The sequence below is a fragment of the Gouania willdenowi genome, chromosome 7 (genome assembly GCF_900634775.1).
Source record: "Gouania willdenowi chromosome 7, fGouWil2.1, whole genome shotgun sequence".
NCBI classification, from domain to species: domain Eukaryota; kingdom Metazoa; phylum Chordata; class Actinopteri; order Blenniiformes; family Gobiesocidae; genus Gouania; species Gouania willdenowi.
Window position 1 is genome coordinate 13,085,222 of NC_041050.1, and position 27,239 is coordinate 13,112,460.

Here is a 27,239-nt window from a genome sequence, read left to right on the forward strand (position 1 = left end):
AGATGAAGATCCTATTATTTACTGTGCCTGTCAGTGGTCATGATGTTATGAGTAATCGGCATGCGTTCCTTCTGCATGTTTTTGATCTATGAAACTGTTCCTTATGTGTAGGTTTCTCAATAGCTATTAGATTCTTAGACTACTTCCAAACAATTCAAATACAATCTAGCAAAAAAAGAAAATACATCTTGCAAAACAAAAAGTTAAAGTCGGCGTAAGGCTTTGTAAACTTTTAGTTAAAGGTGTTCTGATACAACTTTTTAACTTAGCCCATATTGCAACTTTGAGTATTATACGATACCAATATCCATCTGATACGCAGATAACATTTACTTTTATTTTATTATTTTCTAGTGTGGAATGTTTGAAAAGGCTTGATCAAGTGATATTACTCAAAGAAATTGTAGGGGTGAGAAAAATTGACCCATTTACTGTTAACTAATGGGTTACATAAATTGTAACCTTAAACATAAGAATATTCTACAAATAAAATAAAAAAAATGAGAAGACCCTAAAAAATAACTTCAATAAATCTAATAAAAACTATACGTATTTTATCTGCAATTTTAGATGCAGGGCGATATAATCTGATTGTTTTTGTTGATGTCTGATATCAATATTGGATCAGGACATCCGTACCTTTTGTCCATATTTACGTTAGTTATCCATGTATCTAAATAAAAAATTCTAATGTTTCTAAACACAATCTTATATGGCTGCAACATTTAGGATTTTAAGATGCATTGAGTCTAAGTCAAATGCATCATTTTAATGTTGACACAATTCCAGCATGCACAATTACAATGAAAATGTAAATTCATTCATTATTTGTATTTATGGTTATGCAATTTTGCCTTTTTTCGCATTGTCACATTGTTTTGTGACACAATGCGAAGCAGCGGTTGCACAAAACAAATGATTATCATCTTAAATGCACTATTCCTGTGAAAGTGACTTAACAGCTTAGCACTCCAGTGAGCATTTGAAACAGCTGATCGACTCCGCTGCTGCTGATGTGATAAACACACAGTCTGAAGCACTGAGACAGACTCACAATCACAATAGCGGCTTAAATAGCCATGTGTTTTACTGTAATGTGCAATTTTTTGGCTCAAAACAATAACAAGAGTGTGTGGATAGCAAAAGAAAATCGCTTTGGTGACCACTGATCACCCTCGCAAGAGCGAGGCATGAAGTCTGCGTCTACAGACATGCCCATTCATGCATATGCATGAAGGCCCCAAAACAGCCTGTTTATAGAAGCGTCATGAAAGTGACTTTTCAGAGGGCTAAAACTCTAGAAAACAGGCGAGTTTGGGAAAATAAACCTCAACTACTGTGTTGTTGTTAGAACAAATGGAAATGGGTGAAAAATAGCATAATACTGAACCTTTAAAGAAGATTTGAGGACCACCTTTGAGATACATTTGTTTAGGTTTTGATATTTTACTAAACCATTAAGCAATTATAAACTAGGATTTGCAAGAAACCACTGACATAAGATGTCGTATTGTAATTTTTTCCAGACTGGCCTCGGGGACCACAGGGACACTGGTTTCTCTGGGATACTGAAGAGGGGCAGTCCAACTCACTGCCAGAGCATTAACGGGCAGTTGGCAGGTGGCTTCGTGTCTTTGGACATCAGAAACCCAGGGAAACAGTCGGAGCCTGCCAGCCGCATGAGGGCACAAGGGCAGAATGTACCACAAACAGAGAACAAGACCCACCCTTCCTCTCACATCCCTGTCCCCAGAAACAGGTATGAGGCACTTGGTCACTTCTTCTTGTAATGTGGTCTTTGAAGGTAAAGAGGGGTTAATAGGGTTGTGGAGAACATTTTAAACCCTGTAGATCTGTTTATTATGTTTACAAGGCCACCAAGATTAACAAAGAGGGATCCAGCAGCTAATTTAGTACTGAATCACAGATAACATACTGTAGATGGTCATTTGTATGTCAATTTTTGTTATTAATTAGAATTTTATTGTGGCAGTCTTCAGAAAAAACAAAAACAGAACAAAAAACACTCATTTGTCTAACTAATCAGCCGAAATGGTGTACGTTGAAGCAAAAGCTTATACACACCTACCCCAACACAAAAAACAAAACAAGGTTCTCTAGATCAGTGGTTCCCAAAATTTTTGTGACCAAGGCTCACCAAAGGAGGAGTGAAAATCTGAAGGCACACTTATTGTGCAAAATAGCCTTTGTAACTCATGTTGTCACTCATATCATGTACAATATCTGTAAATGTGCATTATTATTTACTAATGCCAAAAAAAATGCTACAAAGGCGACTATATTAATCAAATATTTATTAACAAAATATTTAAAAAAAAAAAAAATTAAGTATAGCGTTTGCTATACTTTGCTATATATTATATATATATATATTTTCTATATATTATGAAATGAGTGCATACAAAGTAGTAAATTAAAAAAATATTATTTTTGTGTAGTTCTATATTGCAATAAATGTATGGTTGTCACAAAATCCCACGGCACACCCGGACTTGTCTCGCGGCACACCGTTTGGAACCACCACTCTAAATAATATCACAAAATTAACTAATATTGTTTTTACTATACACATTCAATATACATTCTACACACAGTTTTATATATACACCACATCAAACATATACATGTGTACACATGAACGTATGTGACATGTACATAATATTAATGATACACTATTTAACATCTACAACACAGATTTCATCAATTACATTTTAAGTACAGAATTTAGTGTGGCAATATTTGAATTAATGATATTCTCTATCACAATGTATTCCTTTTTTTATTATGTTTAATAAGTATAAATATATTTTATACCATTATATACATATTATATATTATTGCTTTCCTAGGTAAAATTGTTGCTCTTCTTTCTTATACTTACTAACGGTATATGACTTAAAAAGATTTTAAAACTGGTTCATGTTAGTGCTTTGTTTTTAAACTAACTTTTATTTTACAATCTTACCTAGAAGTTGAATTTACTGTCTGCCTATGGCTGTGTAGTGGTTTTGTTTAGTCAACAAAGACCTAAGAGAGTAATGGATATTACTGGCCACTAAACATTTATTTTCAGTGCAATAGAACCCGACCCCGAGAGAAAGAGGAAAAAAAAGCATCTGAAAATATTGATTGACCTGTTGCATTAACAAGCGTTGTTAGTTTTCTTTGGTAGGCCAGTTAAATTACCCGTGCGATGGTTATTGCTTTCTGTGAGCGAGGGCGGTGGATAAACTGTGGGAGTGCAATTTTATTTAATCGGTCATGCTTAGTTGTTTTCTGCTTTGCAAAAGCACATGAGCATTTGCACAGAGATCATTTTTGGATTGTCTGTGGGTAAAATAAACATACCGTGCATGCACAAACACACAGTTTCCCACAGAGCCAGCAGCCCTTGTATCCAGGGACAAGCCTAGCTAACTGATAAGGGATTATTTAACTGTAAGGACTGACTAGGAGTGGTTGGAGGCAGTGCCTTAGCCCTCTGTACAGTTTTACTGAACTTGTTCATTGTTGCTGTCCGGATGTTATAGAGTGCCGTCATTTAGCCATCATACCAAGTGGCTGTTTGATAACATGTTAAAACGGAGCTGCGCCTCGTTACACATGGAAATGATGAATAAATTGGATATACAAGTGGAATTATTTTTTTTACTTGTCGTAAAGTTTTGATCAAGTGTTTTAGGTCATTGAATACCAGACTTGTGCAGTACTTATTTTAAGGATCGTCTTCTGATCGAGAGGTTGGGGGTTCGATCCCAGTACCTGACTATGTGTCAACGTGTCCTTGGGCAAGACACTGAACCCTAAGTTGCTCCCAGTGGTCGACTGGCACCTTGCATGGCAGTCCTGTCCCACTGGTGTGTGAATGTGAGAGTGATTGGGTGAATGAGCTGATATGTAAAGCGCTTTGAGACTGTTTCAGTGTGGTTATAAAGCACTATATAAATCAAGTCCATTTACCATTTATCTCATTGCATGTCTCTAACATGTGACTTGTGTTTTTAGATCTTGTCACTGCAAAACTTGAAATACTAAACAATAGTTGACTTGTGTTTTGGTCTTTATTAGGTCTTGGCATCCAGAAGACGATTTAGGAAGAAATTTGGATGAAAAAAGAGATGTTTTAGAGGTTGCACCCGCTGCTCAAAGTTTTCTGGAAATTGACTTTACACATTATACTTATATAAAATTATAGAAACAGAAGGTTCAGAGATTCCACCAAAGCATTGTGACACCCTTAATAATAATAATAATAATAATAATAATAATAATAACAATGCATTGGATTTCATATAGCGCATTTCATAGACACTCAAAGCTCTTTACATTGCATTATTCTTTCACTCCACACACAGTGGTGGTAAGCAACTATTGTAGCCATAGCTGCCCTGGAGCAGACTGACAGATGCAAGGATGCTATAGTGCACCATTGGCCCCTCCAAGCACCACTAATATTCACTCACTACATTCATACTAGGCAATGTGGCTGAAGTGTCTTGCCTAAGGACACAATGACATATGCCATTAGAGTAGCTGCCACCCCACTGTGGCACCTGGAATACTCAGTGGTCTCCCATCCAACCACTAACCAGGCCTAGCTTCAGAGATCTTACGAGATAAGGCAATGACAGGCAGGTATGGTCACAATCAATACAGATTATGAAGGGAAGGAGATCAGCATTTCTTTGAAATCCTTACTCCAAGTTGTCAAAGAGCAGATGAACATTTTTGTGATGTCAACAAAGCCACAATGGTTGCTGGACTTTGTAAAGGCAGGCATACACTTCCCCATCAGCAATTGTATGGTCGTAAGGAAATCAAACATGTTTGAAATCCAGTCGCTCCTCGTGAGGGTATCTCACAGTTGAAGCAGTGCCACGGACCGGCTAACCAAATTGACAGACTGTACTGCTCACGTCTGTCGTCGTCGTCGTCGTCTTCGTCGTCTTCGTCGTCTTCTTCTTCTTCTTCTTCTTTTCTTCTTCTTCTTCTTCTTTTCTTCCTTCTTCTTCTTCTTCTTCTTTCTTCTTCTTCTTCTTCTTCTTCTTTCTTCTTCTTCTTCTTCTTCTTCTTCTTCTTCTTCTTCTTCTAATTTGTACGTTGCATTCTCATGCAAGTTTCAGTTTGTTTTTGCATAAAAAAATGTTGGACCACCCTAGTACCAGTACTTTTGATGTAATCCTGCAAACAGGCAAACAAACAAATTAATAAACTCTGGTGAAAATATTACTTCCTTGCAGAGAACCAAGCTACACACATCTGGCCAGGAGGCAGAACGGGTGGTCTAATGACCAATTCCACTCCATCCCACATTGTTGTCCCATAACAATGTGAGTATAGTAAGACATTGGTGTGAAATAATTGTAGTTTAATATAATATTATTATAGTCGAATATAATTAACGTCAAACAGTGAAAAAACTACTGGCATGCAAACATTATTTACTTTGGCCATCATTTTAATATCCCTTCAGTTTCTTACTTGCTTGTTATTTACTACAGTTAGACATTTTAAAACTTTAAAAGGAAACTTATGCTTATGCACATACCAAGGAAGACCATGCAAACTGTACAGAAACACCACAACACAAAGATGAGTAGCTAATCTGTGAGGTCAGCGGAGCAGCAGAAACAAGACAAACATGACCATAACTCAATGTCGAGTTAGTTCCTCTATCATCCCGAGTTTCATTACGATTTTTCTGAAAAAAATGTGTGTGCCCATGCTTTTGGACCTACTGTATAATTTATTAACTGGAATATGAATTTCTTCCAAGCCTTTAAAGAGCAAATGGTCATGGTAGCATGATCAGGATCACTGATACAGCTAACTGGCATTATTTGGCAACCAGATGGCGCTTGGCTGAGGTGTGCACTTTTTGAGTGCTCTTGTTTAAAGTTTACTTCAAGTTTTAAAACTCAATTTTATTTAGCAGCATTCATCCATGCACTCTCACAGAGCTGCTCCGCAAGGCACCAAACCTTTATTCGCAGCAACTTTAAGTTCAATGTCTTGCACAAGGATACTTCAACATATTGAGGGAGATCCTTCCAATCATCTTGCTAACCTCTTGGTTAGACAAACCCTCCGTCCGTCGCACCTGAGTCCCACGTGGTCTGTGAGTTAATACTGATACACTGGTCTGATACTGTGTGGGTCAGAGGCAACTGGCACAAACCTCAAACGGTTACTAATGATTGTAGCAACAGTAACAAACTACATCCAAATAGTTTGTGTTTGCAACATTTCTCTTGCACTTTTCCACCAACTTACAGAGCAGCCCTGCAGCTTTCTGGATGTGTTTTTTCATTTTTTTGTACATGAGAAGAAGCTTTAAATGACGTCAAATAAACTATTCATTTTGATTACTTCCAAGAGCCTTGACCCCATTTTGTTTTTCCCCAAGCCAGTCCTGTGTTTTTGGATTGAATGCTTAATGTTGTGTGTTTTAACCTGCTCAGCATTGTTTATTGTGTATAGCTAAGCACTGTCACACCTTGTCTTGTTAGTTTGCTCAGGGTCTAAAGTAGGTCATTATTCATGAGGCAAGCCGGGGTAAAGATCTTTCTGAAAGGAAGAGGAGCTACCGATACGTTTTGCTGCACAGACGCACAGTCTTAAACTCTCCAAACTGTGCCTTTATTTGTCTTTCTCTCTCCAATTTTTTGCTTCCTAATTATGTCTCCCTTTTTTAGGATTGTTAGGCGGAGCATATTCAGCCTTTGAAGCCTGTGGGATTTGGCATGCTGATAATTCAACAAAAGCAGCTTGAGCAATAAAATAGATCTGACAGAAACACGCTGGGGAGTGGATGTTTTGTTTCAATGCTAAAAGCTATCCTTTCTTATCTGTCCTTGGTCAGATACTCAGTGACCACAGCAATGTAACATGAATGGAAAACACTGACTCGGCAAAAACCCTAGACCAAAGCAACCGAAAGAAATGGGGATGTGGGGGGCTGCCTATGGTAGAGAGAAGAAATAAAAAAGACTGCTGTGTTAACATAATTACCAACCAGCCTTAACTCCAGCTGTAAAATACCATAGTCACTGGCTGGATTTAGGCCAAATAAACAGGATAGACATTTAAAAATATCTCAACCGCCACCGTTTACCAAACCACCAACACTCATCTCTCAATAGAGACATTACAGCTGGTTGCTGGAGGTCAGAGGTAGAGAAACAGCTACCCACCCCCACTGTAGTCTGGGATGTTTAACCCACTTCCAGACTGCTAACTCTGCCGCTCTAGTAGATCAACCTTGTAGCACTCAGGTTGTTTAGTTTTTTGTTTGCATACTATTTTTAAGAACATGTTTATCCATTCTTATTTACTGTAACATCAAAGTTTGTGTTTATTTCATTAAAATGTAAAGGGACACTCTTTCCTCCCTTTTAATCTAACGTTGTCCCTTCCAGACAACAAGAGGTTAAAGCTCTTGCACAGACAAGCAGGGGTGAAAGGTCGTCACTGAATGGAGTCATGCGGCTTGAGCAGGGAAGGTCAGATCAGGACGCTGGAAGGCATTCGGCACGTCTGCTCAGTCAGCCTCAAGATCTAGGTTATTAGTTGGATAGATAGTTTATAAGCATATGGAAGATTGCAGCAGACAGCTCATCATCCAACACTGCAGCACTGTCTCCTGACTGCTAGCTAGTGGAGATAAAACTCTTCTCATATACAACATTTTTTAGTTCCTGGCTGTGGTTCTGCTATTTTTTTGCTGCCAATATAAATAAGTACCAGCTAATGAGTAAATTCTATACTCCGTGTGCATGTGTGTGTGCACTGTGCTCTAATGAGTCATTCATCATCTGTTCTTAGGCGGCAGGGAAGAATATAAGGGGACAAAAAATATTTAACTTTTTAAAGGAGGAGCAGTGAGGAGCTGAGTAGGAGTTCTTGTGGGAATGTTTTCCGCTAATATTCTGCTGTGTGTGTTGCATAAGTACTGTTTCTGGACAATGTTCCACATGTTTTTGCATAATCTTAAAGTTAAATCTAACATCTCCATTACCAACTGTATGTCTAAAGGTGTATAGACAGGCAATGTGTTATACTGCTGTGCTCAGGTAGGCGAGTAAAAAGTTAAAAAAACTTCTTGGGAGAAAAGGAAACTCTTGTTGCGCAGCTCTGGCAGTGATGCAGTTAAATGCTTTATCGCTTGCTCACCCACACTAATGGAGGCTTACATAAGTCCTTCTGTTCTGCTTCAGTAACATTCAGAGATGCCACAGTCAACTGGCCTTTTTTATATTCAATCATTCATTCTGTCCTTCATCCAAACGCTTCATATTACCAACCACCAGCTGCTCCACGCCATTTTCCCCCCAGCTGTCAACTTTATCCTGTACCTTACTAACTGTGCATTGATGACTTTATTAACTTGACACTGTCTTTTTTTGTAAGTTTAGTTAGCCTGTTAGCCTGTTCCAGGGTTCAGAGATTTTTGGAAGAAAATAACAAATTTTTATCCTTGCTTTTATAAAGCTCCCCCGTCTCTCTTGTTCCTACTTTTTTATCTCTCCCATACATCCGTTTTTCCATTTTTCTTGGCCTTTTTCCTTACTCTCTTCTGTCTGAAGGGGCAAGCACTAATTCCCACTTCAAATCCAGAGAAGCTGAAGTCCTCTAAACAATGCGTAGTCTCCTGCCAGAAGGATTACTCCACACTCTTGGAGAGACTCGAAGCAGTTTTAATCTGTTTTGTCTTTTTCTTTTTTTGTTCTTTTTATCCACAAACTTTCATTAACATTCGTCTGCAGCATACGGTAGTAATTGTTGAATTTCGTTTGCGGGGTTAATCTGCACAAACGACTTTGATGTGACAAGCTAAACATTACTGGAAGTTGCGCTGATTTGTTCCTCCTTATTGAGAAGTATTTGGAAGAGTATATAGAGTTTCAGATGTACATAGATATGTTTATATCTATATAAATATGTGGGTCTATACACACCCAGGTTCATTTTACACAAACAGTTTCGACAAAAGTTCAAAGCCTTATTCATTCTAAAAGAAGACTACTGTAAATAAGGAGCAATACGATACATTTACGTTTTAAAACACATAGCATCTGTCTTATTTCTGGTTTCCTACTCTGAGAACCTGTACCACAAACCACGATAAACATACCCTGGATTTGTACTTGTTACCTTACCTAAACCTACATATCCTCTCTAAGCAGTCTCTGAAGCCAGATGTTAACTCGTTATCTTAACATGAGAATTCCTGTCGGGACTCGCACATTTTTACAAAAAAAGTTCAAGTTTGCATCATACAGCCAGCCAGCCACAGACATTAGCAGATTAGCATTGTTCGCATGGGGAGACAGTTATTCTGAACAAATGGGATAGAAATGTTATACGGCCTCAAGTCACAGTTGCTGGAACTTACCAAACAGCAAATAATGATTAAACATTTTTTAAAGGTTGGGTGTCAAACTCATTTGAGAGTTTTAATCAACAAGTTGAGAAAAAAAAATGACTGCTTTTATAGAAAAAGCTGGAAAAAAAAACTGCAGAGCCATGTAAACATTGTGGAGTTTTCATTGAATATGAATTTGTTATTATCTGTTTTACTGTTTCCTGTCAGTATTCTGCTTTCTAGTTAGCAGGATTCTTTGAGGTTCTTGAAAAAGTTTTGAATATATATATCTAGTATTTAACTTTTGTTCGTGAGGCAGCAACTCAGACTTTCCAGGAACTTGCGTTTTCTTAGGAAATACATGGGACATAAAAAAATGGCAAACCTTGAAATAATTGATCATCAACCGTTTGTATTTAAAAAGAAATGTTTACAGTCACTCCTTTTTATTCTATTAATTGAATAGTGGAATTACACTAAACTTAGTCTTAATGTTCCAATCCAGTGTCTGCTGTTATAGAAAAGAACCAAGAAAATGTCTTGCTTTAGTAGGATTCACAACGTTAACCTGATGTTTGCCTAAAGATGTTATCATGATAGCCTTTAAAGCTTTGGCTTAAAGTTGCAGTCGGTAACATGGAGGAAAGAGAGGACTCAGCATTAAATTTGAACAAGTACAACTTTCAGATCCCACCCCCTCCATCTCTGCTGCTCTCCTGCTCTCCCCCCTGAGGAGGCTGACATGAATATTATTATGAGTCCTTCCAGATCACGGAGTTCCCTCCATTGTCCACACGTAGCTGGGTATTTTTTTTATAAATGTATATCCACATCCATGTTTAAAGAAAAAATTCCATCCACACAAACCGCATAAATGTGTTATCCACAAATTAATGGACATCACGCTCTGTGGTTGGCAGCTTAATAAATTGGGGTCCCAGTGCATCGTTATAGCTTTGCACACCTGCCTACCAATGTTTGTGACCCGGTCCATGTTGGAGACCTGTCTAGTGTGAGCCCGCCCTGTCCATACAGCGGGCCACCGGGGAGGGTAGATGGGGCCTGCAGGGCCCGTCGGAGCGACCGCGTAGCAGAGAAACCCACACCAACATCGGGAACCACACAGTCCCAGTGACGTTTGGAAACCAGTTATCAGTGTCCACACCCAAACGCATAGCCAGCGTTTTCTTCTAATCCACACTTTGGTTGGAATTTTCATAAACCTTCATTTTTCATGAAAAACACTCCTGTTGCGTGTGGATGATAGGTCAAATCGGAGTAAAATATCTCTGTTTTGCAAGATACCCTGCTATGTGTGGACAGGGCTCTTGCTTTTTAGCTTTTATTTCTTCTTGTTTCCTCTTTTTACTCGTCGTTTTTGCCGTGTAAGCTGTTGATGCTAATGCTAACTGAGGAGGAAGGGAGCGAGATCAATCACAATCCTGGCTTTGATTGGTTCTGTTTGCTTGGTCGCGGTGGATTCTGGCAATTTGCAGTATGAGCAGTAGGCGGGACTTAATGAGCCTGTTTTTTTTTTTTTTTGACAGATTACTAGTTTCATGCAATGCTGTCTTTATATAGTAACAGTTTTAGCAAATATGACAAAAAGTCAATTTTATGAGTTACCTATTGCACCTTTAAGTTAACAAATTCTAAAGGACACCACACCTGCAGGAACCTGTGTGCCCAGTTTAGTTTGCTATACGCTCCTAGAATCCCTGAATGCTTTGTTTGTGCGCTTAATGGGCTTTGAAGACTTCCACATCCTTCACAATGGAGCCATGTGGGTTTTAGAATAAGGAATTATCCTTGTGTGTGCTGGAAGCAACAAAAAAAAAAACAATGAAAACCCCCAGAAAACAAGGTCTCTGTTTTGTAAGTGAATAGATTTGTTTAGCTAATTTTTTCTCTCTTTTACTTTCTCTCATTCTCCGTGTACACAGAGACACTCGCTCTCATTCTGTGACCATTGTGAAGAAGTCAGGTTTTGTTTAACATAGAACAACTTGTAAAGCTTTTGTCCTCCCACTCATTGGCTAATGCATCATGCATCAAAGTGTTTGCTGAGAGTGCCATACTAAACCCATCAGCCATCTTTACACAGCGGTCACTTTTTAATGCTTGGCAACCAATAATAAAATAAAGGAAGACAAATTATCTCGTAATTTTTTTCCGAAAAACTTGTGAATAATTGTGATAAATTACAATGGCATTCATTTGATTTGCAAAATTCCAAAGTCGTGCTTAATGTTTTTTCTTCTAAAAGTGCTGCACAGCGAGCATAAGAAAAGTATTGCATTACTTTCTGAGCACCTTTAGAGACTTTCAGGGTCACATAACGTAAAAACTAAGCAAAGATATTGAGCAGCAGGAATTTCCCTCAAGGTCATCAAAGTACAGTCTTGTCTGGTCTTGTGTTATTTCATGTTATCTTATCTCATCAATGAGCAAAAAAGAAATCGGAAGGCACACAGTGTGTATAAATATGAGTCATCTATTTCCAGGCATACAGAGCAAGAAGTGAATCTCGAGGGTCGAAACTACTTGTATTATGTAGAAAATGTTTTTTCTGCGATGTGCTGAGGGATTGTGATCTTTGTGGAACAGAGCCCTGAATTTGTTTAGGGATTTTTAAAATACAGTTCTTTTTTTAGTAGGCTGAAGCTTCTATTTAGTGTCTCCAAAAATATCTAAATCCACAGTGGTGCCATTTTTTTAAAATTTATTTTTAATCTTGAAGTAGCAGAAATATAGAAATACTGAAATAAAGACATCTCTCTCAGGCACATTCCTGGCTTGTTCCTCTTTGTTATGTAACAGTTGTACATTGTTCATTGTAGAGCTCTGGTTAGAAGGTGGCATTTTTTTGTAGACACAGCAGGTTGTTGACTTTGTCATGCCATTCCATTTGCCACCCATGGCTGCACAATGCTCCTATTCAGGTACTTGCAAGCTTTGTCTCTCAATTGCTCTTCATAGTTTCAAAATAATTAGTGATTAGTGGGCTAAACCTTAATAGCAAGTGGATCCTAGAATAGGAACATCCATCCATCTACTGTCGTACCATTAAAAAAATAAGATTTAGATCATAATAAAGGGCTCTCATGTATTCAAACTTGTTGAGGCTAAAATTAATTTTGGATGAACAAATGAGTATGATTTCATTGTGCACAGATCTCAAACTCTGGCCACAGAACTGCATGACACGTTGACAAATTCAGGTGTGTTGTTGCAGAGACAAACTCCCAAATAACTGACTAACCCATGTAGCTTTTTTCAAGAAGACTCAAAGCGCTTCACAGAAACCATTATTCAGCCAATGTCTTGGATATTGCGTCATTTGATAGGGATGTCCCGATACAACTTTACAATACCGATATTGCATCTATCGAACTGATGCCAATAACGACCCGATACGATATCAGCACGCATCATACATACTTTTATTACATATTTTGTAGTGTGCAATGTTAGAAAAGGCTTGATTATAAAAAAAAACAAAAAACAGACCCATTTCTTATAAAACAATGGATTACATATAATGAACCTTTACCAATAATAATATTCTATGATTGAATAAAATAAATGAAATAATAAAATAGAAGATATTGAAAAAATAAATCCAAAAAACCAATATATGTTATTTCGGAGATTTTAGATGCGGTCCGATATTGACTGATATTGGACCGATATCCAATATCAGTATCGTATCGGGACACCCCTAGTATTCGAACCCCCAACCCTTTGGTTATTGGACAACCCACTCTACCACTGAGCCATGGTCACCTTTTGGAGGTGATTGGAGGGATGGTGGAAGTTGTGCAGTGTGAGAAGTATTTTCCTGATTTCCAGAATTACTTGGATCAATGATTGTAGTCACCACGTTTGGCCACAGAGGTCGCTGCTTCACAGTTGAGCTGCTATAAGGAGTTGAATTAAAGATTTTAATTACATTTCAATTACTTTTTTCTGTTACATTAATTATTGTGACCAATACACGTAGTTTACACAGGATTTGGGGTTTCTGGCCTCTGGTACAAACATGTCACTGGACAAAGCAAATGTTTCATTGAAATGCTGAAAAGAGCTCTGATCATTGCTGCTCTTTCTGCACAGAAGTAAAAGCTAAAAAGCTTTTCAACATCTGGATATTATCAGTGCTCTCTGATCAACTGGATGTCCACTCACACATGGTTTTAATCCAGAAACACAAATGCTCACTTTTTGTTGTTTTTGTCTGAAAGCAGTGGATTTCTTTTTGCAAGATATTGTGAGATAACTGTCCCGTTTTCATCTACAAAGAAAGATGACACTGATTTCCATTTGTTTTATTTGTAGAACCCCTTTTACTTCAGCTCAAACAGCCTCAATCTGGTTTGGACCAAGAATCAACACCACTGTCACAGTGTATATAATGGGCTATGTTTATACTGTGAATTTTGTTTACAGTAATTATCCCTTGAGGAAAAGAAGAGAAAATGAGGCAAGAAGAGATTATTGGGCATAGAAGGAAAGAAGCAAAAAGAGAGTTTGGAAAGAGAAACTGAATCTGTTTTTTCCTTGGATTTATTTTAGCTTTGCTTTGCTTGTTTAAGATGGGTTTTACTGACAACAAAAGCTAATAATAATAATACTTGTATTTTTAATATTAGTGTGAATGATGATTATAGTTTCATGTCTTTCTATGAGAAATACATTTTTATTGATCTGATTGTAATTCATAAACATTGCAGTCATATAAACAGTAAAGAGATGTAGAGTATTTATCATTTGAAGTTTAGAAAATGGTTAAAGTAACAAAATTGTTTAAAATGGATTTTCAATAGATTTCAACAAAGGAGGGACTGTTTTTTCTACTTACTATTATTTGCACAGTCTGCAGAATTCACTAAAAATCAGGTTATCTGAGGTGACTTGCACATTTCAAATAATTTCCAAGCTTTTAAACTGATCCATCCATGTGATTCCCATTCACCTACACCTAAATGCAGTTTCCAAATTATGGTTTTATTTATTACATTAATATATTTATAAAGATTCTGTTACTCAGACAGAAAAACTAAAGTTTTAGTAACAGTATCATTTTTTTAAGGTTATCCAAATATTATCAACTCGACCAAAAACTAGTAGATATAGAGCATGTTGACATTTCAAATGGTGTTCTATTATTATCTTTCAGAGATCTATTTGAAAGTTTAAAAAAAACAAACAATATCACATATTTTATTTTAATTTCATTCAATTGTTGTTATTGCAAACTGACATTTTTGGGGATGGACAGACACCGTCAGTGTCAGTTTCACAAGTACTCTTTGGATTTACCACAGCACAGCTATATAATTTAGTGTGCAGCCAACAAAAAGAAGCCCAGTCAGTCAGGCTACACCTCTTTGACACATGAATTCATGTCGCTTTCCTATGAACTGAACCCCTGTCTGTGTTTGTGAGTCTAATAGTGAAGAACTTTGGGCCAGAGAATCCTGACTGTTTGACAGTTAGTCACACACAGCGTGAGCCAGGTCTGGCAAGTCCTTCCATCAGTCAGTCAGTCAGTCAGTCTGGGAGAGAGAGAGAGTGTTCCATGCTCTGATCATCATGTCGTTTTGGCCTTCATAGAAAAACTCACAGCTTTTACTGGAGGATTACCAATTTCTACATTCTCTATCCTGACCAAAACACTAAGCAAGTTAGGTTTGAAGTCGGTAGGGATCTTTTTCTAGACGAGAAGCTAATGGTGTGTTGATTGAGCTCCTTCCCAACTCTGTTATTACATCATCATTAGCATTAACATTCATCTTATGGACTGTCCCATCCTGTTGCTTATTTGCATGACTCCTCAAATGTACAAAGCACACGATTACAACTCACCCCAGACAGTGGCCAAACACAATGGAGAGAATAGATAATATATATTATTTAAAAAAAAAAAGGGTAACACTTTACTTAGTTTTATACTTAAAGGCTGACATTACGCTGTCATTATTATGACATGACACCTGTCATTAGCATGAATAAGGTGTCATGAAGGCAATCATTAAGTGTCGTTCGTTACCCTAACCCCACTACATCCCTTCACCTAACCCAAAAAATGCCAATATAGCTCCAAAAATGTCAAAATTAAGCAAAACGTGTCATAATTTAGTATCCGGAGTTTCTGAGAGGACGTCTTGATGTCCCACACCCAACAGCTCCACTTCCTCCCTCTGCCTCTGCAATCTACCAGAAGCCACGCCTCTACTTTTCTGCATGCGCATCGCGGAACATAGCAAGGTTTCATCGGGTCACATTGATATAGGTCTATGAGTCAGGTAATAACCAAAATCATATTTACCTGTTTGCTGTTGTAACGCGCGGCCATTTTTCCGTGCACAGTTCCGCATTCACTTTGATTGACAGTCTCAGAAACATGAAGTCGAAGCCTATTGGCTGGGTGCACTCAGCGATCGTTTCCATTTGCATTGGGGTCTATAGGACGAAGGAGGGACTTACAGTATATACATCAATGTATATGAATGACCACTGGCAGTAGACCATAGTAAAAGACTAGTTAGGTATTTTTTTGCATTTCAAAAGAATCATACATAAACATAGATTTCTCAGAAACTCTGGATATCAGCTTTAATAACAGCCATCATGACACCTTTTTCATGCTAATGACAGATAATGATTAATTAATGTCAGCCTTATGTATAAAACTTCAAGTAAAGTGTTACCAAAAAAAAAGTTATTAATTATACAAACTGATTTTTATATATTCCCTCATTATGATGAACAACTTTAAAGCGATTCGGTGAAGTTTCAGGCAAGTTATTCAATAATATAGTGTGATACCTGTGATGTCACTAAATTAAATAAATATATGTGGTGAAATGTACAGTGTAGCTGAATTATGTCAATTAAACAGTTCATTCTAGTCCGTAGGGGCGGAGGGTGTGGCGTTTGTTCATCATTTTGCAAACTAAACTCTCAATGCTTAAAATTTAAAAACTGTACTAGTGCTTTTTCAATAATTAATTGATACATTGATTAATGACAATCAATGAGGCACAAGATATTTGGCTTGGAAGAACCGTGTGTCCTGCGATGCTGACATATAATTTGAGTATGATAAAATGGATGTTTTAAAATAATAATGTATATACAGTATATATATATATTTTATCAGGAAAAGTAAGCTTATAGTGGGCACTGCAGGAGCTTGAATGTTTTTCTGACATCATGGCAATCACTGCTAGAAAGTTTTAAAATGACTGACTGAAACGTTTGTATTAAAGCTTTAATGTTGTGAGTTTTTTTTTTTAGTGTTACCCTTATTACCTGTTCAACACTGAAGCAAAGTTTTTCATAGGTCTTAGAATTTCTAAGTGATACTTTTATGAAGCAAAGATGTATAATAATGTCCACATTGTCAGGAAATAAATGCAGATTTAAAGAAAGTTGAAGAAAGAGCTTCAAAAAATTGAATAAAATAAAATAACATAAAATATTTTATTTTATTCAAATAAAATAATGTTGTCAAAGCTTTAAATATGCACTAAAATACTGTTCCTCCTTTCATTACGGCTTTGGTATAAACTCAAATGGAGCAGCTTTATTTTACATTTGTAAGAGTTTGTAAGTTAATGTACAAAAAAAGTCCAAGTCATAGTTGGAAACGACATAGGCCTACACAGTTCTTTCTGCAATTTCTCTCCCGTTTTCACTGTAAATATAATTTGGTTGGCAAGGGAAAGAAAGTCATGAAACCTATTTACCGCTACTCAGTGCTTGTGTACTCACATCCTCAGAGCTTTGTTGTCTTAAGTTTTCTTTCTGGAGGAAAAAAAAGTGGATCCTTTCAATCTTTAGGCTGGAGTCTTTGTGTCTGATGCTGCCTGCAGATATTTGGCTTCATGGCAGTAAGTTGAGCTGAGTGGTTTTGGAAGAGCAGTAGTTTACTTTTGAAAGACACAGGAAACCAAGCAAAGGCCTTTTCTGGCTTGTTATGGCAGAGAGCAGATTGTATAGAAGCAAGCGAGAGAATGCAAGTAAGAAGTGAAGCCAGAGAAAGAAAGAGGACTGACCATTGCTCGGAGTTCGGCTTTAAACTTTATTCCTTATCTTTGGTTCTCTGCTTCCTGTTTACTTGTAGATTTTCTGGGTTTCAGATTTTTGAGCATTCGATCAAATCAAACATGGACTTCAGCTGTCACTGAGGCTCACTACATGTCACATGGTGTGGTTTTAAAGGATTTCAGTTGAATGAGTGTCTATCCATCCGTCTGCTACACTTCTCACAGTCTGTTTGAGCATATTCTTGGTAACGTGGGATGTGAGGTATGGAATACACACTTAATCCCCATTCGCATGGGATAAGTATTATCTGGGGACCCCATGTAATAAATAAATGACCCACCCAACGTCTCCTTTTTATGTGGCGCATTCGCCCGGGAAAACTGAAGCCTGTGATTTTGCTGAAATTTACGGACATCTCCCGGATATGATGTCAACGCGCTGCGTATTGTGTAACATTTGCTCACATTGTTTTCAACATGGTAGGCGCTAAGAAGAAAAGTAGTCAATGGATCCGAGAAGAAACCGTAAAATTTATTAAAAAAATAAATGAACATGCGTCCTGGAAACAAAACAACGCGTAATCATGCATCAGATCCCGCCCATTTTTGTACAAATCACAGAGAGGCCTATTCTCACAGGACCTCGGAGTTCAGCAAAATATAGTAAGTAATTTGCGTGGGAATTTTTACTTTACAAATTACTGACATGGCCGATTCGCTCGTGATTAACATCAGATATTCTCCGCAATTATTACAAATCGTCATCATACACACACACACTCACACACATGCGTTCACTCTGGTTAACATTACCCTGACCGACATCTTACTGTAACTTTAGTTTAAGAAGGACAGCCCTCTGTTTCTAAAGCCAAGTTCATCTTGAAGCTATTGATTTAAAGAGATTGCTTTACATTTAGCAGCGCTGTTGTTTTTGGATTATCTGAGGTTGTGAATTTGTTTGGGAGTTTGCAATAGCTACAAGGTCATGATGAATAGATTATTTATAGCAACCAAAAAGAGCCCAATTTGTCATTTTAATCTAAAAAGCTGGCTGAATGCTTCACTCCAATAGAAAACAATGGGATGTTTACAGCCAAATGGGGTCATGTGACATCATCAGTCACATGATTTTAAGATGGCGGAACACAGGCTCTAAAACTGTAAAATAGTCCCTTTTTTAAAATTAAGATGGTGCAAAATAATGCATTTTGTTAGACATAGATCTTCTAATAAGGATATAAAAACAGTGAAAGTTCCCTTTAAACACATGGGTTTGTTATTACAAAGAAAAGTAGTTCTGTAAATGCAACCCTTTCTTCGTATTTTGAAGTGAAAAATCACAGAGAAAATAGCATTTTTTTCCCTTTGTTTTGTATTTGGTTTTTGTTTTTGCTTCACCACTATTACCAATTACTTTCCAGAACAAAGCTATCTGTTGTTTGTGCCTGTCCCTAAGGCCACAGATGTATTCTACGATCAAGAGAAGAGAGAAGTGGAGGCTTTTTGTCCTCTGACTGAATAGCCATCACACTCCACAGCCCACATGAAAAAAAAATAAGACACAGCTTCTGCCTAACAGCCTCTCCCTCTCCTGGGAGTTCAAGAGCCAAGGGATTTGTATACGGGACAACATGTGTATGGGGTGCACAGTAAATCTTTAAATGTTAAAGACACATGCATACAAAACCGTGGTGAAGATCATATTCCACTTTATAATTTATTTGGTTAAATGATGTAAATGTATTAGTGTACCTTAGGAATAAAACAGTGGAGGAAGTTAAGTGTTGTTGTATGTAGACCAGTGTTCTCAAATGGAGGCCTGTTTACCCCTAGGGGTAACACGATGGCACTACAGGGGGTACTTCAGCGAGAGAGAGAGAGAGAGAGAGAGAGAGAATAAAATTAACAAATAAAAGGAATAAAAATATGTAGTTTTATGATGTTTATTTTAATTTAAAAAATGATAATCGTACTACGTATCACCAGCAGTTAACACTCACAAAATGATAACAAAAACAAAATAAGGCAAAATGTATTAGATAAGAAGAACAGACAAAAACAACAAAATACACAAAACGACACTATAAATACATGCACTAAGAGATAAAAGGACTTACTGGTACCAGCAACACACAAAACGACAACAAAGAGCCCACTAGATGAGAGAAAATACATACGTTCACTACAAATACACAGAAATGACAAATAACATAAAAGACGACATAAGAAACAACCAAAACACAAACTGAGATAGAAAAATTTAACAATTAAACACCAACATCACACAAAAACACACAAAATAAGAGAAAAAAATATACTGAATGATAAAAACCACAGGCAAACAACAACAAAATGACAAGAAAAAACACACAAAATGATGTCCCACACCAGGTGGGAGATGACCTTAAATCTATTCAGGAGGCATTAAATGCTGTTTCATTCCTTGTATTTACAAAATGAGTTTCTTTCAAATGTGTTTTATAACTCATTCATTCCACCATTATTCTTTAAAGTTATTTTTTCACAGAATTCTGAGAAAAATGTTCTAGTCGTACAAAAGGAGGGTACTTGGATTCAAAAGTTAGAGGTAGGGGGTACTTGAGCCAAAACATTTGAGAACTGATTGTAGACTATATGCATTAACATATTTGAGGAAGACTCTGCTTTCTTTCAGTCATTACCATCTGTCTGCAAAGATGTGAGACGGAGACAAATGAGGGGTGTTATGTATATCGTGGGGTTGAGGTGGAACGAAGGGTTGGGGGTGGGGGGTGCAGGGATAGCCAGATTGAGAGCAGTGGATGTTCTATTAATAGTGGGTGTAGATGGGGCAGCTTTCCTGCTTGCACTGCAGGCAGATATCATCCACACTAGCCTGGTCAGTCCCTACGGCCCTGGTTGTTGTCACTGTGTTGTCTCACTAGTCACTGCACAGGATTTGCCAGTTGGACAACAGTAAAACATTTCCAGCTTCGTTTGTCATGCTCAGTTTTTTGTGTGCAATAAAACCACATTTCGCCTTTGGCTAACAGAAGCTGGGTTTCCATTACAGATTTTCTCAAAATGAAAGCGAATGTTGTTTCCGTGAAATCTCATCCTCCTTATAACACTCTGTATTCCTTTGTTGTTTCACGTCTAATGTGGCAGTAACCATTTTTACGTATAATGCTAAGAAATGTCCCGCTCTTTTCTTCTGTTTACACGTACGGTGTCATGTTTTCTTGCAGTGCAGTGGTCATGTGACCAGGTACGTCACGGTATTTGGAGAAAAAGTGTTTCCATAGTACTTTTGTGACACATTTCAATAGTGAAACGTATGAAATTTCTCCTCGTCAAAGCGTCAAAACCTTTTTTCGAAAGATTTTGCACATTTCCAAGGATAATGGAAACGCAGAAAAAAAAAGCTTTTCTATGAAACATTCCCCTCACCAAAGTTCTTTAGAAAATAGTTTGAAAGCTTCAAGGATGACAAATCTGAAAGAAAGAAAGGAGTTTCATATCAGATCACATGACAGAACATAACATATGATTAGCACTTTTCTTCCTGCTAGCCTCTCACATTCTTTCCCTAATGACTTGAAATAATGCGTCCCGTTATGCATATTTGTGTCGCTCCTGCTGTGTGTGATTTCATTTATTTTCAGTGCAAGAGCGATAAAGAGTTGTCATAGGAAAACACGCTCTGTGTGCGTGTGCGCGTATGCGTGTGTGTGTGTATTATCCCATCAAACAGAAGGTTTCGTTGTTTCCATGTGTTTGTGTGACCGGATTGCTCAATGTTTTAACTGCCAAGGTCACACACCAGTGTGTCTGCCAATCGGAGGCACACACACACAGCTGCTTTGAATATTGAGGAAGCCGGCACACATTCATACAGTACATACAGAGGCACATACACACCCAGTGATCCTTGATTTGGCGAGCCTGCAAATCACATGGAATGGATGGTTATTTGAAGAGGCTACCACTGGGACTGAGTGGGACTCTCAGAAACTGTTTTTTTGTGTGGCAGTGTGCGATTTTGGTTAAAAATTAATTGTAATTGTGATTGAAATGTACCCATTTTTCACGGCTTCCTGCCTTTTTTGCGAGCTGTCTGCCTTATACTTTTGTTTTCCTGCTAATCAGTTTTAATGTTTTATTTTTTATTTTTGTTAAATCAGAATGCAAAATCAATATGTCCTTTAAAAAGAAAAATGTAAAACTAGAGCACTCAGAGAGCACAAAATTCTATCCTATTCTCTGGATCCGTGATCATGGTACAATGATCATTCAAACTTTAAAGAAATTTCTTGCACGTGGCTGTGCGAAACAGAACTTATGACTAGAGCGTGTAATGCTCAAAGTCACCACCAGGAGGTGTTGTAGAACCAGCTCAAAGAGCCGAACATGGGGATTTATCGATTTTTCGAACTGGTCCTAAATCAGTGTATTGATTCAAATCATCCCCAAAACCTAATCACTTGTTCCTTATCCCATTTGGGATATTTACTGAAAATATTATTCATTCATTAGTTTTTCAGTTAGACTGTTCACAAACAGATAAATAAAATAAACTCCTTGGCAGAGGTAAAAAGCAACTTATTTTTTAAATGCTGCTAATGTTATTATAAAAGTTTATAGCTGTACAGTTTACAGACTGCTATGAATAGATAGAGACTGAGAGTGTTGATTGTAACATGAGTACACATTCAAATGAATTCATCTCAATGTACACAGTACCATTCATTACACCGCGATTACATTTAAATACATAAAACTCATGTTGAATAGAGCAACAACACTTGTCGCCTGCAGTTAAAAAAAAAACAGAGTTGAAGGAACTTTTCAGCTCAGAAAAAAACTTTAGCAAAATCATTTTAGAATAAAGACCAACAATTTGTAACACGGCCGAAAAGCAATATATTTTGATTCCTTTGTGATGGTGATGATGACAATGTGAACAATGTTGACTTGGCCTTGATTTAGCATGGCAGATTAGGGGGATTTCTGTCGGGATGGTAACAAGATCATAGGTAGTTTGTATAAAAATAGAGGGGAGGGCCTGCTGATCTCCCCAACAACAGCACACAGCCCACTGTAGTGTAACGGATCATGTGGTGGAGCAGCTACATCCTAGCATCGTTCCACCATTAATTTCTAAACTGCTTAAATGTTCTCAGGGGATCTGCAGTGGAATAATACCAATATATTTTTAACCAAGTGTTTGCAACTGATAAAAAATAGAAAAACAAATAAAAATGTTGCTGCACTCTGGAGAACATGATGATCAGGGGTGTAAAGAGTACTGATGTGTTCTACTCAAGTAGAAGTACTCTTAATTGATTAAACTTGTACTCAAGTATAAGTAAAAGTATGTCATACATAAAATGCTCAAGAACTAGTAAAAAGTAGCTCAATTAAATAGTGCTCAAAGTAAAAGTTACGAGTTACTTTCACCCCCCACGTTCATTTTTGGTAATACATTTTGCCACGGTTCCCTTGCATTCAGTAAACATCTCATGTATGAACCTAAAAAGGAAGCGACATTACATGTAAGGTGATTGGTTGGCTATAATGTGTTGCGTTTGATTGTTGTCTGGTCATTTCATTTCTTGTAGTTTCAAAATGTACGTCGATCACTTTAAAACTAAAGATAATCATTTACTCATTAACTGTTGGATGTAGAAATGTAATGAATGACTTTACTTCTTTTAAAACGTACTTAAAGGGATCCTCCACTGTTTTTACAAATTTGTTTTATTAACTTTTTAAAATGGGACTACTTTACCGTTTTCGAGTCTGTGTGCCGCCATGTTGAAATGACGTCATTGATGACGCGAATCACCCCTTTTAGTCCATTGAGTTCTATAGGAGATGAGGCATTCGGGATCATTGAGCAGCTTTTTCAGTCAAAATGACAACTTGTGTTCCTTTGGGTTCCTCTAAAAATCAGTAAAAGTAAAAAAAAAAAAAAAAGTCGATGTAAACCTCTTTTGTTTACCGAAATTTGATAAACAAATCAGGTTGCATGTAAATACAGGCAACCAGGATCGTAATGCATGTCATGGTGTCATGCCAAGAACTCAGAGCAGCAGTTTGATTGACTTTTTTAACTTTTACTGATATTTAACTCAACTCAACTTTATTTGTATAGCGCAAATTACAACAAAGTTGTTTCAGAGCGCTTAACAAAATATAAAGTCTGTAGTAAGAAAGAAAGAAAGAGCAACCCAAAGCAGAACAAGTTGTCATTTTGACTGAAAAAGCTGCTAAATGATCCTGGATGCTTCACCGCCTATAGAACTCAATGGAATGAAAGGGGCGATTAGCATCATCAATGAGGTAATTTCAACTTGGCGGCGCACAGGTCCCATTTTAAAAAGTTAATAAAACGAATATGGTGCAAAATAATGCATTTTCTTAGGCATAGGTTTTCTAATAAGGACATCTCAAAGGTTTTAGGCCACATTTGTAAAAACAGTGGAGGATCCAAATACTCAAAAAAGTACAAGTACCAAGAAAGAAAAGCAAGTAAGTTATAGTAACTAGAGTACTATTAACCCTTTACTTTCACCTCTAATGATGATCATCTACAAAGCAAAGCTGTTTATTCCATTTAACAAACAACTAAACACGAGCTTTAACTTTTCCTGCCTTTTTGCCCCCTGAGCTTGTTGTTGCTCTCTCTCTCTCTCTCTCTCTCTCTCTCTCTCTCTCTCTCTCTCTCTCTCTCTCTCTCTCTCTCTCTCTCTCTCTCTCCCCCTCCCTCTCTCTCTGTGGATATGCCTGGGCCTGGCATGTTGACTTTAGCCGGCTCATGCGCTGTGCTGCTGTCAGAGGGGAGTGTTCTGGGTTCAGCCAGGGCCAATACAAGTAGAGGGAGGAAGGAAGGTAAGAGGGTGTCTGCTGTGTGTCTGAGAGTTTGTTAGTTTTGTTGTGCTCGTATTAAAGTGTGTCAAATGTTCCAACACATGTTGGTTCTGGTAAAGTGGATACATTAAAAACATGACAGTAGTAGTGAAAGACCACTGCTTTGACTTTGTATAACTTTAGGCAGTATGTAGTGTATAGTACAGAGGTGGGCAACTTCTATCACAGCGGGGGCCACAAAAATGTGTTTGTTCGATCGAAGGGCCACATTATCAACATTCATGTCAATGTTTAGAATAATGATCAATCTGAGCATTAACACATGAAAGAACAAAGTCTTTATTGTAATTTTGTGACTTTTTTCTGTTATTCTGTGTATGTTTGTTGTTGTCTTGCTTGTTATGAGGCATTCTGTGTATTTCTGTTGTCCTTTTGTGTATTTATCCTGTAAAATGTATGTTTTTTGGAGTCATATTGTGTTAATCACTTATTACTGTTGTCATTTTGTTCATTTATGTAGTAGTTTTGTGTGTTTTTGGAGTATTTTTCTTGTATTTAACTGTATTTCCCTGCCATGTTGTAATTCTTTGTATTTTTTAATGTATTCTTGCTTTTGTTTTGTGTATTTTTCTGTCATTTTGTAGATTTACTTTAAAATTAGACCGAGATCGGCACAGGCTGCCAGTTGCCCATGTCTGGTATAGTATGTTGTCTGCATATGTTTGTTTGCTGGTATGGGCGTGGTCTGCAATGCCTATAATGTCATATTTAAATATACTACATCTAATAAATGCACCACTGACTTGCACTTGTAAACATCCCACTTTGGTGAGTTAAAAACCATAGTCTCCACCCCAAAAACATGCTCCGCGCACAGACCCACTTTGTTGACAATGATCTCAGCTCTCAAATTCACTTCATTGTGGACTATTTACAGGCATCCCCAGTTTAACTCGCTCAAAAATAAATAAATAAAAACCTTCTAAAAGAAACCATTTTTACTGTTCATTCACAAAGTTGCACCTTCATTTCTAATCCACTCCCTCAACGTTAAAATATTTGATGTCTATTCTATGAGCAGATTAGAAGCTTAACCAACTGTATCATTTAGGGCCTTTGCAGGTGCTGATATAAACAGCATGTGTTATCGCGCCGAGACGGCTTTTATGACAGCAGAATATGGCAGCCATCTGCTGCTAACTTGGTGTAAACACTGATATCAAAGACGGTCTGATAGCAACAGTTGAGGAGCTTCACTACTGTCAGCAGGATAAAGAGCAAGTCAGCGATTCAGCCATTTGAGAAAGTGTGTGAAACACGCTCACAGTATTCTATTTTTTTTTTTTTTTACTTTACCCTGCACACACAAAATCTCCCCACAGATACAATGCTGGGGTTAAGTATCATTTGTTGTTCTGGAAAGGAAGGAAAACACTCAATGTCAGGAAATCAGGCCTCGGTGGAAGGGTGTGTGTTAATGGTGTGTGTGTGTATGTGTGCGTGTGTGTTTTTATACATACAAATAATAGGAGAAAAAACAAAGCTGATCTTCCAATAGGGTTTTTGGATGTTTTTTGTTTCCTTTTTATTGATATTTTTTATTGAAGAATTCGAGATCCACCACTTTACAGCATTCACATCATGCATGGTAATGTCTGTAATGAGTTGAAATAGGAAAGAAAAGGCTGCCACTTTTGATAAAAAGCCTCTGTATTGCCCTTCAGCTCCTCTCTGATTTTTGTTTTTTTGTTTTAAGAAAAACATAACATCCCAAAGCCATTGAGAGAAAGGCGGGACCTTGTTAGACTTCCAATGTAGCAAAAGTCTTCGTCTTGCTAAGTGAAGTAAAAGCTGTAACTGATAACTGATCATGACTAAACTGACTATGTTCCTGGGGTGTTCCCACTGCAGCTAGGTTTTTGGTTGTTGTTTATGTAAAAAGCACACAGGCACTCACACAATCCAAAGAACACATACAGATTACCATCACAGATATATGGTTAATGCCCCACAGGCACATTTTCTCATACAAATGTACAGCTTCTCCCCATATCTTGAGCTGAGTCATAACAAGTTGGTTTATTTGTGCACATGTGACATTTTCCAATGGAATATTATTAATGGAAAACAGAGCTTCATTAATCAAACAAGAGTCCCTGCCTAACCCTGTTTACTGATATAAACAAGGCTAATGACTGAAACAGGACACAACTAATCATGTTATTTATCTGTCCCTTGCTCTTATGCTTGAACTGGGCTGTCCATGTCTTTGCACACCCACTTTTCCTGTTTATACTCTATTACATGTTTATAAGTAACTATAATCGACCACTTCGAATTTGCTGCCAAGAAACACACACACACCCACATCCAGATGCATAAGATGGCAGTCATTTCATCATTAAGTTAAACCCAAGAAAAGTCAACATCTCCATCTATGTGAAATTCCTTTAATATCTGCAGCATTCTTCTGCTTCGTTTACCCATTTTCCAGCACTTTCTCTTCTGCGTGGGAGTTTTGCTACTTTTTTAACTTTTTCTGTGTCCGTGAAATGTTTTATGAATGACTTATTTGTGCATAAGTGGGTGTGTGCATGCAGGTACATGCTGGTTCACTGATTTTCTAATCTGCTTTTGTATGCGCTCATGACTGAAGTGTTTTTAGTTTTAAGGTTGGTTTTTTTTTTGTTTTTTTTTCGCCGTGTGTGCATGCACAGCACACACGCCGAGCGGATCTCTGCCAAGGCTTAGGGCTTGGCTGAGAGAATGCTTCAAACCAGTTTACTCTGGTTGTGTAGTGGAGGAGTGTGGGCGGGATCATGTCCTCTTAAAGCTGCAGAGCCTGAATAAGGGGCATTTGGAATAAATGTGCTTGTTTATACAATTTCATAAATTATACACTTTCTCACATGCAAATCATAGGGATCGAGTCCTCATTGTGTCTA

At 37.5% G+C, this 27,239-nt stretch overlaps 1 protein-coding gene across 1 annotated transcript in view; it reads left to right on the plus strand.

Moving 5' to 3' along the window:
* Nucleotides 1–27,239, plus strand: part of slc2a4rg (SLC2A4 regulator) — a gene marked incomplete at its 5' end in the record, with an annotated part of 51,749 nt that overhangs the window by 3,999 nt on the left and 20,511 nt on the right. Inside the window, one exon of the mRNA XM_028453002.1 lies at nucleotides 1,527–1,759. Within this exon, the coding sequence (XP_028308803.1) occupies nucleotides 1,527–1,759 (233 nt within the window). The remainder of the gene's footprint in view (nucleotides 1–1,526; nucleotides 1,760–27,239) is intronic.